Raw genomic sequence first — 13,749 nt, forward strand, 5'->3', positions numbered from 1 at the left:
GCACATGGTGGGTGCCTTTTGTACGGTTAAATACGATTTACCCATGTTATTATATCACTTCCCCAGCGCTTTTCAGTTGTAACTAGAGTTAAGTAAATACCTTGGTGTCTGGCAAAACAAAGGTCAAATCGCGAGCTAATCAGAGCGCAGCGTTTCATCGCGCGGGTCAATACTGTGGTACCCGCCTTTGCAATAGTTAAGTATATAATCTTACATCAACCCATCCCTCACAATCTGGCCCTGGCGTTGACGTTGAGATTTGTGGCATCGAATTTTTGCTAACAAGAGTTTCGGGATCGACTCTGAAAATGGCAACGGAGAGAATAAATCGACCAACTGGTTATGGAATGACAGCTGAAGTGAAGAAGAAGGTAAGTTTCGCTCGGATTCTATAATTTCTATCGAATTTGGGCTGGCGGAGACCGCGGAGTCCCGTGTTGGACTAAAAAGGCCGCATATGAGCTGCCTGAAATAAGTTTGAGAATTACTCCGATGGAGCATACCCTTGTTCAAAGTGCACCTAAGGTCTCAGGAATGCCTTGACGCAAACTCCGAAATCTATCACTTGAAATACTATTAATATTCATTAGAATGTCTAGCAAATCTAGCGTTCCTAATCGCGATTAATAGCGCAAATTTTATCGATTTAGTATTTAGCCTTGATACCAGAACGTCGCTAATGCGTGAAGCGTCAAGCTCGAACCATTGCTGGGCGTATTTCCACTGAGGATAGGGAACAGATATTCGCGCGTGAGAACTCGATCAGCGCTGGAGTGCGTTGTGCGCATAAAAAATGCTGTAATTTATGTAGTTGTTTGAAGTGTCTGCCGAAATGTCCGCCCGAAATAACTGTTTCGAGTTGGACGTGTGATTAACAGTAGTGACAGAACATATGGATCCCATGCTTCGGCGCCCGGGATATTACATGAAATCACGTATTCGCACAGCTGAGGTTTTTCTGTCTAAACTATAACTACCACAAAAGGATGAGAACGCTTAGATATTTCGAAAAAAAGTGATCCAAGTCTTTAGACCTTTGAGACGGATGGATTTGTCGTTTCGTTGTCATCTCTCGCAAGCCGTTGACCACAAACTGCTGTGGTTTGTGTTCTAGAATAGACTGGAATAGCGCGTTTCTCTGCATTACGGACCCCTGCCTTTGCAGTCCTATGCGATTTGTAACCGATTGTCATAATTCATTCTTAAGATTCAATAGTTCATTGATCAAAACCTAGCATTCGAAGCTGAATATGGTGGAAATTTTAAGATTTAATGCTTCAATCTTGTGACTCTATTCATAGGATCCATAAATTTCATCGTTCAGCCTTGTAGGATTCGGTTTATACCAAATCATCTTCATTGCATTCGAGGGTAAAATTAATTGAATGACTCAATCAATAAATCTTATGATTTAGCACGTAAAACGGAATTCAAATTGGATTAAAAGGCCTGCCTGACATTACCAAAGAGTCGAGGTTAATCCCCCTGGACACAGATTCCAAACATTTGAGTAAAATATTTGACCAGCAAATGTTTAAACAAGTGAGGTATTCAAACTAACCAGGCCACTACTCAAAACAAGTTCACAATTAAACTAACATTTAAACAATGGATGGAATAATATCGCTTGGTATTGCTATTCTGAAGGTTTTGTAGTTCAATTCTATCGGGAACTAAAATACGTCAGCAAAAATCGGTAAACTTTGGCAAAAATTATAGAAGAAAGCATTTAGGTACTGCTAGCAGTCCAGAATATTATCGCCACCAGAGGAAAGATGCTTAATGACCTTGATTTTACTACAAAAGCTGGACCGCCGTGAATAATAACTTCGATGACAGCCCCGTATTTCACACTAATCTTCCATGTGTATCGCTCCAGTGTTCTCACAACATGCAGCGCCATTTATGGAAAGTTTCTGAAAAATCTTTAAAAAAATGTGTCCGCGAGCTTTATTTAGCTCTATCAGTTCACAACCGTTCACCGCAATCCTTCTCACGAGCACAGTAAGGAACGTTCATATCTGTTATTAAAGCCTCATGCAGAACATCACCTCAAGTTACCGATGAGGTGAAAAGTTCAAAGCTCTGATTGCCACAAAAGATTATCCTCGAAATGAAGCTAAAATACTAAGCGAGATAGCTTTGCACTTTGAATGCTAAAATACCAGCCTCTTCGAGTTCCACTTTGGTTATCTCTGCTTGTATTTGAATGCAAAAGCTTTGCTAACGAGGAAATAATTAGCATTTCTTATGGTCTGCTTGAGAATCGTTATCAGTCACGTCAACCAATAAACCAGCTGATAATGGCTTACTTTATTTGACATTGATGGCAGACTAACTCATGTCTCGTTAATTTGGCCTCTTTTACCACCCATATATCACTCTTTGCTAGGCGTGTTATTATTCCACGATATTATTTCCTCGCGAAAAGGTCAAAGAAACTTTCTCAAACAAGATTTTTGCGATAGACTTACTTAGCGGGAGTTTAATAAATGGAGCATCACCTCAGGAAATTATACATTGCAGCGAATGTCTCTGAAAAGAAATTCTTTATTCTTCGCTAATTCGCTTAACAAATATTTTGCGTTTTTATCTCTAAACCGATCGAGCATGCAAAATACAAGCTTTTGTGGTCGATTAAAAGACAGATGCTTTAGGTTACTTCAGGATTATCAAAATCTCGAACGGTCATTATTTTCAGACATAATTTTCAGTGCTAATTGAAATATCTTGTCTGGGTTGGAAAAAAGGTTTCGACCCAGTTTTTTTCTACAAAAATCAACCGAAAATATAAAGCTCAGAATCGATGCAAAATGTTGTCAACTCAAAATAATTCAGCACAAAATTTGTGGAAAACAACATTGCACGATTTCACTGAATACCAGAATAAACGTAACGATGGTTTAGATTAAAGTTCAAAGTCGAGGGGAAAATCGTCTCAAAGTAAACGTTAATTTACACAGTCCAAACACAGGTAATTTAAAACAGCTGTGGACAATTTTTAGGAACAGCATGCATGCAGGCGTTCTTATTTCCGATTATGCTGTAATCGTTAAAATATTCACTGCATGGGCACGCCTGTTTCTAGAATGCAAACATTCTCGATAAAAAAGGAGAAATTGATAACGAAATTTGCTGTAAAAATATTGCAAGATTTTTTGGTATATCAGGCGAGGAATCGAACATGTTTACTTTGGCATGCACAGTCTTCAGCCAGGCATGTGCTATGGCTTGCCTAATCTAAGAAAGATTAATTTCTTCCCCCAGATTACGTGCCTTTCAAAATATTTCCCAGATTATTATGAAACCATAGAGATCGTATATCGTATTTCGTATAGCCGGATGAGTGAAGACGAGATGTATATGTATTATTTTGCGATAAGATAGCCATCGCATCCTTTGTGTAAAGCATGCCAGCGTGAGAATCGCCTATTGATAATCTACTTGGGACTCTGAAGTTTCGCAATTAGCAAAAACATCGTCTTGTCATGATGACCGATACTTTAACAGTCTGATAACTTTCGCTTGGTATTTAACCGCAGATAAAGCACAGGTTTGTCCTAGAGAGACCGCGCCCTCAACGTATTGTAAAGGTAATGAATAGTCTCCCCGAGGTGGGGTGAGTCGGGGGTGGTTGCCCTTCCTGTACTTGTTCGAAAAAATGCCCTCTTGAGAGGGGGATGGTCGGTGATTATTACTTTTGTCATTGTTGCTGCAGACTCTCCCTATAGAAAGGTCAAGTGCGGTCATCGCATGGCGCGTAAAATTACTGGAGTGATAGAAAACGAGTCTAGGATAATGCTGTGCAAAACAATAGATTGCCAGGATGCGTTTACACTGTTTATTAAACGGACGTTAAGAGCCTAAAGTAGTTCTCTGTAGCTAATGGTGATCAGAGTGCTTCACGGAAATCGAGATGCTTCTTTGCAGTGTTTCCGGTGTGGTTTCAAAGTCATAACAATGTGATGTCGCTTGTAGGATGTGGTTGCTAGGATATAAGCTATATTTTGAACCGTTTTTCTGTGCGGAACTACAAGAAGTCTTAATAAAATATATGTTTATACCTGATAGATCGATCAGGAGCCGGTTGTTCGAAAGGCGTTTAACGTAAACGGTGGATAAGCCAAAATTTAAAATTACTCTCATATTGAATACATCTGGCGAGTGATTGAACCTGCATCTTATGCCTTAATTACTGCTTATTGTAAATTAAACTATTTGCATCGAAATATTTCAGCTTAGTTGTTCAATAAATAGACAATTTTGTTTTCCATTTTGAAAAAGATCCTCAATGGCAATGTCTCGGCAATGTCTCGAGTGATTCGAGCCAGTAAACCAAACCAATATACACTCACGTAACTCACGTATCAAACTTTATCAACCTTTTGACACCAGGTGAGGGGCAGTGTCTTTTTCCTGGGAGCGAGATCGCGCCCAGGAAAAGGATTAAGGATAGCCTTTCCTGCCATTCCTGGTCTGATGACAATAAGTTGAATAAAACCCCATAGATTTTTGATGCGTTTTGATTTTAATAGCGAAAAAAGTATTAGTGATAGACCAGAAGTCTGCACGTTATATTTAATCATGGGTTCTGCCAAAATTCATTAAGATAATCTAGTCATCTGCGACCATATCGGAAGTAGGTAGTCATTTTCAAACGATCTCTAAGTGGACACTAGAATTCATTAAAGTATTCCTTGATGCAAACGCGTTCCAACATAGCCTTAAACCATGCAGAAATAACGAATTGTCGGGATTTTGAAAACTGCCCGGATACACAGCAGATATAAAGTATATAATATCAATATTTACACTAGAAAGAACACCTTTACTATTGATTGTAATTTGAATGGAATTCCTGATATTGAGCTCAATATAAAAGGAAGGCAGTATTAATTTCACTGAACTTACATGTAAATATTGTCCAATATGTACAACGAGAGAACAGGAATCCGTAAACAATACCCTCCGGCAGCAATAGTAATTTTATCTCCAACCGTACATTGTATATCTTGGCATCCGGGGGGAGAAAGAGTGGGATGTGATGTGGTTTTTTGCGTGGTAATGCTGGGCGGAGAAACCTCTGACTGAGCTATATATAGCGTAGTGGTAAAGCCAGACATAAAGAAGTCAAATGAAGTTAGTTGTGCACTATTGCCTTTGAGTCTTTGAGGACGGATCGTGTCATATTTACTGTTTAAAATGATGTCTAAAGAATACAACCGACCGATGGGTTATGGATTTAGTCGGGAAATCAAGATGAAGGTATTCATAGGGCGTTTTAGCTGTCAAAATATTCGAGCCATTAGCGATCACAAGTGCATGACATCATTTAATGTCGCCTGAGAATTCGATGCAAAGTTATATGGATGAAAAATTCATTAACACCAACATAATTTTAATAGCGTTTTTAAACGACAGCTAATGATTCAAACGGCGCTCTTCATTTGTGACAGAACAGTACAAAGCGATGTTTAATGAACACTTTACAAATCCTTTGTAAACATGAACATGAATTAAGTGTCGTCTTATAAACTTGCTCGCTCTCATTCTTAAATCACTGAAGAAGGATACTACCTGCTGAGAAACTAGAGCCGTTGTGTATATTGTTTATAATGAAACGATCTATAGTAATCGTTCCAAAGCAAGTGGATTATGTCCTAGGGCACCGAGATCGTTCTGGCCATAAATTGCATCACACCAGTATAATATGTATAGTGTATACTTATTCCTTTGGGTATAAATTCTAGAGGTAGGGTTTCTGTTCCCTGGAAAATCTGTGCATCATCTAGCACGTTTTAGCATTTTCTGCAAAAGTTAGAAGTTAAAAAATTCGTCTTGAAATTTTGACATTTACATGCCATTCTCAACATATAAATTCCCATCAGTTTTGGGAAAAAGTATATCGATTGTCAATTGATCACTGTTGTCACAGACATTTATAACAACAATGCTATAATATCAAACCAGCTCTTGCAGTCATCACAACTGATACTCTTATTCTTTCAAATGAGACAGCCTATTTTTAACGCCAGCCTTGAACAACCCTCAGATATCCTATATATATATTTAGCCAAGTTTATCAATGCAACATAATTGTTTATATAATTTTATTTTGAATTTTAACAGATGGACTCGAAATACGATGACCAATCCGAGCAAAACGCCCGTCTTTGGATGGAAGATGTGACTGGCACATTGCTGTGTAATCCTCCTGACGATATACAGACGGCTGAACAACTCAACGAGTGGAGATACAATAATCCGCTGGGGAAAGATGGAATGTGCTGTGCTCTGGCTGATGGTCGATACCTATGCATGTGAGTTGTCTAGCATTAGGGATAGCAGTTAATATCTTTGGATAATGTAGGTTATGTAGTGAAAATGAGGGACAAAGAGTTGTATCTATGATTCTGCATTGCAAAAAATCACCTTTCCCACCATAATCAACCCATGGATATATCAGATTTCCACCTTCAAGGGGAAAATGAATAGAGAATGCTATAAACTGAGCCATTTTTTATTTCAGGTTAATGAACACCATCTCTGAAGGAGCAATCCCAAAGTTCAATGAAGTCTTAAAAGAGAAGGATTCATTTCGAAAGGTAGTTGTACAAAAATTTTAATATTACACACAAAAATATTACACGCAGCACATCCTCCCATGGGTTCATCCCCCTAATATAAAAGCTCTCCAATGGGGACAATTCCATATGTCATATGACAGAAAGTGTATACTCCTTTGTCTAATATGGCCAACTCTCTCATATGGACACATGTCTTGATAGACTCCCCTCTCTAATATAGAAGACACCTACCTCTAGTTAGAACACCTCTCTCTAATATGGAAACCTGTCTAATTTTGACATCTCTCTCTAATTTTTACACCTCTCTCTAATTTTGACACCTCGCTGTAATTTTGATACCTCTCTCTAATATGGACACCTCTCTCTAATTTTGACACATCTCTCTAACATTGACACCTCTCTCTAATATGGACACCTCCCTCTAATTTTGACACCTCTCTCTAATATGAACACCTCTCCCTAATTTTGACACCTCTTTCTAATATGGACACCTCTCTCTAATTTTAACAGCTCTCTCTAATTTTGACACCTCTCTCTAATTTTAAAAGCTCTCTCTCTAATTTTGACACCTCTCTCTAATTTTGACACCTCTCTCTAATTTGGACAGCTCTCTCTAATATGGACACCTCTTTATATGCATAGAGACCTAAAGACTCCTCTATACATCTTACCTCTTTCTTTCTAGAGAGAAAATATTGAAAGATTCATTGATGCTGGAATTAAAGTACTGAACTGCAAGAAACTAGATCTTTTCCAGGTTGTCGACCTTTTTGAGAAAACCAACCCTGGCCAGGTACAACTCATGTCCATGTCTAGTCTATGAAAGAAATGATGAAAATAACAATTCAGTTATGAAATAAAGTTAAACTAAGATTTTGCTTGACTTTGTAGGTGGTTAATGGCATTTATGCTGTAGCAAGAAAGGTAAGCAATGATTTTGTGTTTAGGCTAGGGTCCTACTATAGTCAGGTTAGTTTAGTTTAGGTTTCCTCCTGTAGTAACACTGGATCAATAAGAGATGATCCTTACTGGACCTCTAGGAAGAACAGTTTAGAACTGATAGAGCTATCCAGTATAAATAAAGTTAGTTTAGTTTAGGTTTCCTCCTGTAGTAACACTGGATCAATAAGAGATGATCCTTACTTGACCTCTAGGAAGAACAGTTTAGAACTGATAGAACTATCCAGTATAAATAAAGTTAGTTTAGTTTAGATTTCCTCCTGTAGTAACACTGGATCAATAAGAGATGATCCTTACTGGACCTCTAGGAAGAATAGTTTAGAACTGATAGAGCTATCCAGTGTAAAGTGGCGTAGTAAGTTGGCGTGGTATATTGGTACCTTTTGTTTGAAGCGAACTCTTTAAACTCTTGTAGGCTGCAGAACTTCATCCAGATTGGCCAGCCCTTGGCCCGAAAGAAGCCAAGTACAGTCCGCGAGAATTCTCGACCGACCAGCTGAAGGAAGGCTTGAACGTGATTGGTTTACAGATGGGCACAAACAAGGGCGCATCGCAAGCTGGGATGACCTTTGGCAAACAGCGATTCATCATCGACTAAACACTGAGAACTTTCATCAAATTTCACGCCTTTAATGAAATGCTAATGTGAGGCAAAATAACTAGCACGCTAAATTTTTTCACGCAGAATTCGTTTAAATTAAAGTTATCTCGAGGAGTAATCAGGAGTAGCAAGTAATTTTAAGCGGCGCCTTTCGCCAAATTAGTCGCAGATTTGTCGCTTGGTCTTGGTGCCGAATACACCGAAACTTAGTGAACTTTAACAGTTTCCTAATTAAAGTTCCTTGCTTTTTTCTGAAGAAAACTCCCATCTTTAGGATTCATTGGCCTTTGCATTTACCGTTTAATTTTTTTTTTCAAAATACCGTATATTTGTTTATCAATATCTGTGGATATTTCCTTTGATGCTGCGTATATACAATATGCATAGTTATGGTGTGTATTGACCGAGGAAAATGATAGTATCTTATGTGTTTTCACGTTATGCTTTGAATCTCCTTCCTTGTGAATAGTTCACCGCGAAGAAAGTGTCTGTAATTTCTAGCTAATGCCCACCTCTGTGGTAGAAATCAGTTGCAAAGTTTGGGGAATATTAAAATTGAAACTTTTTACATCCAATTGTTCGTCATGTGGTGAAGAAATATTGATTACAAAAGCTTGCTATATTTACATACGAACTAACATGACGTCATAGAATCGGCCAGGCCGTTGACTATTACGACATCCGCTGACCTAGGGAAATCCTGCTCGCTGGCGCGCGATTCGTTGAGGTCACTTGAAATTTCGACCTTGTCCACAGTCTCCTCTACGATCTTCGCACCCACCTTTCGATACGACCTCCCCCGGGCTGAGGCAGATGAAGTCCCTGTCCCCCCTGACGACCCTTCCGAAGAATCGCCAGCCCGCGTGGAAGACCCGCTGCTGGGAATTTCGTTCGGTTCTAACTTAACCATCGAATTTTCCTCGACAAATGTTCCCAACTTCGACTTGACCGGATTATGCGGGACATTTTTTTCGGGCTGAAAGAGTATGATGTAAATTTTGGGCAAAAAAATGCAGGCTAAAGCGACGCTCGATTTCAGGCTCTGAAAAATGCAGTAAACTAGTACCAGGTTCTTGCCCTCCATACTGGAAGTCGTGATGACGTATACAACAATGTTCATCGACATCGTTACCATGGTAAAGGTGATGTAACGTGCCTCGTTATAGTTCTCGGGTACTTTGCGTACGAGGTAGGCCTGATAGGTGCATATAAAGATCATACCACATTCGTAGCTCCATATTAGAACATGGAAAATGTCATTTTGGAAAGTCCTGAAAGAATAATAAAACATTTGGCTTCGTGTATAGAATTTTCCTTGATAGTCACACTGTATCAATAAGAGATGATCCTTACTGGACCTCTAGGAAGAACAGTTTAGAACTGATAGAGCTATCCAGTATTAATAAAGTTAGTTTAGTTCAGGTTTCCTCCTGTAGTAACACTGGATCAATAAGAGATGATCCTTACTGGACCTCTAGGAAGAACAGTTTAAGACTAAAAAAAAGTGTTTTACTTACTTTCCAAAGAAATTGCAAAGCAGAAATGCTTTTTTCATGTCGCCTTCCATGACGTAGGTCGTTCGGACATCACCATTGTCAGGCTTAAACACAAGAATTGTTGCGGCCAACATCATCTCGATCGTAACTAAGATCGTAATGATAGTGAGTTGACAAGCATTTCCCAACCATCGTGGACGCCCTAAATACAAAGAAATATCGCGTTAGTAAGCATGTTATAGACAGACTCTGATATTGTTTAGTGTAGTTAGTTCAGTTAGTTTTCTCCTGTAGTAACACTGGATCAATAAGAGATGATCCTTACTGGACCTCTAGGAAGAACAGTTTAGAACTAATAGAGCTATCCAATATAAATAAAGTTAGTTTAGTTTAGGTTTCCTCCTGTAGTAACACTGGATCAATAAGAGATTATCGTTACTGGATCTGTATACTGAAGAAAAGTTTAGTTTAAACGATATATCAATACGTAGGTAATGTATATACATCGAATGGTCACAGTTTTTTTCAGAGCCTGAAATTTGACTGTGTACTTAGTACACTCGTCTCTCTCACCTGTCATGGCACTTTTCCTAAATATTCGATGTATTCTGTTCGTCTTGAGAAACAGCGTTCCAGTAATGAGACAGCTCGCGCCGTGCGAGAGCACGAATATAGCAGTACACTGGGTGGCATCGGGTTCCCTCAGCAACGCGATGAGTAGCGTGAAATCCAAAGAGATCCCTAAGAGCAGAAGCAACGACAGCTGTCGGCTGGACGCCTTCACGATATGCGACGTGCTGTACTTGAGAAAAATGCCTCCGATCAGCAAAACTAAAGCGAGCCCAAGACAATTCCACGCTAGAATCAAAACACCCGAGGCGCTTAAGATGTCAAGATAATCGTGCTCCATCTCGGCGCACGACGTGCGGTTCTCGTTGGGCCATCGGTCTACGGGACATTCCGAGCAACTGAACTGATCCGAGGCCTTCATGTACTTGTTTCCAGTACATTTCTTGCACGTCCAACAACAATCCGGATACTCGTCCTGGGCCGATTTATACCAGCCATTATTGCATTTTGGACCGCAGCTGGACCCGAACGAGGCTGGGTTCACGATATCGATTATATTCGGCGACAATTCGCCGTTGCAAGTGACGTTCCGTAGGCAAGTCCAACGACCAATGGTCTTGTTCTTGTGATTGCAATTCCCTACTTCAATTTGCTCCACGGTGTAATGCGTTGACAGTGGATTACCGTTGCCGTCGAAGGATATGGTGTGGTTGGTGAAATCACTGAAGAAGCTCAGGTTCTTGAGCGAATCGAGAAGTGAACTGCAAAAGAGAACGAATTGAGCTCTTGCAAGTGACATCACAGTCCGTACTTTCTGCCTTCCGCCATTTTGTGTGGGACTTAAAAGTTAATTTATAATTCCTGGTTTCCATTTAGTCGTAAGTGTTGTGAACATGTCAAGGTGGCTGATGTGATAGAATATTTCTATGTCTGTGCACTCGGGAAATTTGAATACAGAAATAAAGACAAATTTACATCCATTTCTCATCGGTAAAAAAGAATTGTTCAAGACAGTTGTAACCAAAGGAAACCAGGCAGAGAACACAAATATAATGCAACTGAGATTCTAGTACTGCAGCTAACCGTTTAAACCTCTGAATCTTTCAAAGCACTTAGATTTGTCCTATACGATTTGTACCCTGGCGTATGTGAACATATGAACAAAGTACAAACGTGACACTTGAATGAAGATTGTGGCATAGACACTCTTTTGCATTCGTCAGAATGATACATGCATACAACTTATTGTGTAGTCTAAATAAGACTTAAGAAGACTTTCAAAGTTTTAAGGCTTAGGATTTATAGCATTCGGCCGAAATATAAAGCTAAAAGCTCAGCTATTAAATAGCTGGCAAACTATTTTATAGCTTTCAACCATACCTGTGCGAGAGGGTCTTCAACTTTTCTCTACATGACTTCCCAGCTTCACAGCCGAGCATATTATGCAGGCTCATAGCGATAGCGTAGACCGCGTCCAAAACGTGCGGGATATATTTCGAGCATTCGATAGAGCAATTGGGCTCCAAGAGGGCGAGACGGCCGTACATTAATTCACACTCGTACTTCATGTTACGATGGACATTGGAACAGGTCGTGTTCACATCAGTACGGCGCTGAAGGTAGCGTTCGAAGCAGGTTCGTGGATAGCCTTGAAAGAGTTAAAGAAATGAGGTTTCACAAGCGACAAGAATAACGATTACAAAGTTGTTTCTGCTTTCACTTCTGACGTATGCGATCTAACAGAATAAGAAAACAAACGCACCATCCCCCAGATGTCAGCCAATAGCCTCACTCGTTTCGTGAAACCGATTAAATCACATACTTCAGTAGGGAAAAAGTTTTTGAGACGTTCATAGAGTCTCACCTTGTTCGGGAATGATGGTCAGTATATTTTTGACATTGGTTGAAAGTTGGATGAGATCTGACCTTAGCCATAACTCCGATGATATCCATATATATCTATTGGTATCAAATGATGTCCCCATGCTAACACGCTCATGAATGAACACGAAATCCTCAGTTGTCCCAAAGAAAACGATTACACGCGATTTATTCGCTTTCTTGATACCTAAACGGTAGAAATATACTTTCAGATGAGACGGATCGAGTTGTGCGTGCAAGCCAAACTACACTGGGCATTGATCTTAATATACACTGGACTACACCTTCCAGTGTAGTCGTCGAGCTTTTGAGTACGAATTTGTTGATTCATTTCGTATTAAAAAGCCCAACGACAACGAGTTTCATCAGATGGCGTAGGCAGACAGCACTGAGCTTGGCACGAAAACCAAGAATCTTGTACTCGTAGTCATACTCGTAGTCCGACTGCTAAAACTTCCTAAAGTTCGTTTGACAACGAGCATTTGATGCTCCAGAACGAACCGAGGCTGAAGGCGTTTCATTTCTTCACACAGTGAAACTAGAAAAATATTTTCACCTTCGAGGACCCTCGCGATATCGCTCTGTGAATCCTTTGAGAACTTGTCATCGAAAGCGATGCATATCTTGAAGTCCCCCATACGCCTGATAGCCGTGCGAAAGCCGTCCGCAGCGTAATGCCCGAACTCGTTGTCAACATAAACGACCAGGACAATGTTCCACCGTAGCTTGCGTATCAGGTCGACCATCACCTAGAACAGAAATGCATCACGGACGGGCGATAATAAACTCTGATAAGCATTCGAAGTAGAAGAGAGTTGTGGGGGGGAGGTGTTTGAGTGAGAATTTCTGCTGGGTTGAGGAGAATAAAACATGAAATTTCACATGAAAGTACTTTGTTTATACCTGTGTTGTGACGGTGTCCGGGGGTATGGTGCGTAGGAAATAGTCCATTTTGTTCAATGAAGGACTTGTGGAACTGTATCCAATAACAGGCACCTAGAATTGAAAAATAGAAGTTTTAGTTATATTAATGTCTTATATCATACTACATTTGTACTAAGGACCAGAGTAAGGATAATCTCTTATTGATCCAGTATTACTACAGGAGGAAACCTAAACTAAACTAACTTTATTTATACTGGAGAGCATTACCTTAAACAGACCAACCAAATTAACAATTGCCTTCACGATGTGACTGTATGCACCTGCGATTATTCCAACCAGCGGAGTGGACTCGTTGCGATGAATACAACATTTCGAGTCCGTCTCCTGAGCAGAGCACTGGTAGGACTTATTAATGAATTTAGTCTTGATAAATTGATAATCTAATGTGTTATTCACGGCGTAATCCAGGTCATTGCATGTGTCTTTCATATTTGTGCCGAGCCTAATCCCCGGGAGTATATCTCCGCTATCATTTATCTCCGATACGGCGAATTCCATCGCCAATCTGTCCGTAGTAGCACGCTTATTTAGCTCACCGCACGGGTCATTGTTCCTGTCCTTTCCACCATTGTTTTCACGGGTGAAATGCTCAGAGAAAATCCCCCCGAGTATAACGTCATCTTCCTGTTTTCCCGCCAGAATCGGGATAAATTCGAGCAGAAGGAAAATCGTCCACAATGCACCTCGCGACGGGTTTCGCAACGACATT

The 13,749-nt window shown here is 40.0% G+C and overlaps 2 protein-coding genes across 3 annotated transcripts; one reads left to right on the plus strand and one right to left on the minus strand.

Annotated features, from left to right (window-relative positions):
* Window positions 1-223: 223 nt before the first annotated feature.
* Window positions 224-8,716, plus strand: LOC114536542 (myophilin-like). 2 transcript variants are annotated; one of them, XM_028557888.1, is made up of 6 exons: window positions 224-371; window positions 6,130-6,320; window positions 6,530-6,605; window positions 7,273-7,380; window positions 7,479-7,511; window positions 7,963-8,716. In XM_028557888.1, exons 1-6 carry the CDS (start codon window positions 309-311, stop codon window positions 8,143-8,145), a joined length of 654 nt encoding a protein of 217 aa, XP_028413689.1. In that variant the 5' UTR covers window positions 224-308; the 3' UTR covers window positions 8,146-8,716. The 2 variants fall into 2 exon arrangements, with proteins under 2 accessions (XP_028413689.1, XP_028413696.1); XM_028557895.1 differs by lacking the exon at window positions 224-371 and adding an exon at window positions 5,094-5,265.
* LOC114533339 (metabotropic glutamate receptor 3-like) lies at window positions 8,717-13,748 on the minus strand. The gene is made up of 7 exons (XM_028554853.1): window positions 13,248-13,748; window positions 12,999-13,091; window positions 12,652-12,844; window positions 11,595-11,862; window positions 10,218-10,975; window positions 9,666-9,846; window positions 8,717-9,419 (listed from the first exon to the last, which is right to left on the minus strand). The coding sequence occupies exons 1-7, from the start codon at window positions 13,746-13,748 to the stop codon at window positions 8,783-8,785; spliced, it is 2,631 nt and encodes an 876-aa protein (XP_028410654.1). The 3' UTR covers window positions 8,717-8,782.
* Window position 13,749: the final 1 nt, after the last annotated feature.

This window comes from Dendronephthya gigantea, unplaced genomic scaffold, assembly GCF_004324835.1.
Source record: "Dendronephthya gigantea isolate DGI-Jeju-01 unplaced genomic scaffold, DenGig_1.0 000002F, whole genome shotgun sequence".
Lineage (NCBI taxonomy): Eukaryota > Metazoa > Cnidaria > Anthozoa > Malacalcyonacea > Nephtheidae > Dendronephthya > Dendronephthya gigantea.

Excerpts from the sequence above, each read along its gene's own strand:
- LOC114536542 (XM_028557888.1), top strand. The coding sequence starts at position 309 with ATGGCAACGGAGAGAATAAATCGACCAACTGGTTATGGAATGACAGCT. Across the intron at positions 372-6,129 it reads CAGCTGAAGTGAAGAAGAAG|ATGGACTCGAAATACGATGA; the intron begins GTAAGTTTCGCT and ends GAATTTTAACAG. Across the intron at positions 6,321-6,529 it reads GATGGTCGATACCTATGCAT|GTTAATGAACACCATCTCTG; the intron begins GTGAGTTGTCTA and ends TTTTTATTTCAG.
- LOC114533339 (XM_028554853.1), bottom strand. The coding sequence starts at position 13,748 with ATGTCGTTGCGAAACCCGTCGCGAGGTGCATTGTGGACGATTTTCCTT. Across the intron at positions 12,845-12,998 it reads CGGACACCGTCACAACACAG|GTGATGGTCGACCTGATACG; the intron begins GTATAAACAAAG and ends TTTCTGTTCTAG. Across the intron at positions 9,847-10,217 it reads TAGGAAAAGTGCCATGACAG|GGCGTCCACGATGGTTGGGA; the intron begins GTGAGAGAGACG and ends CTTTGTATTTAG.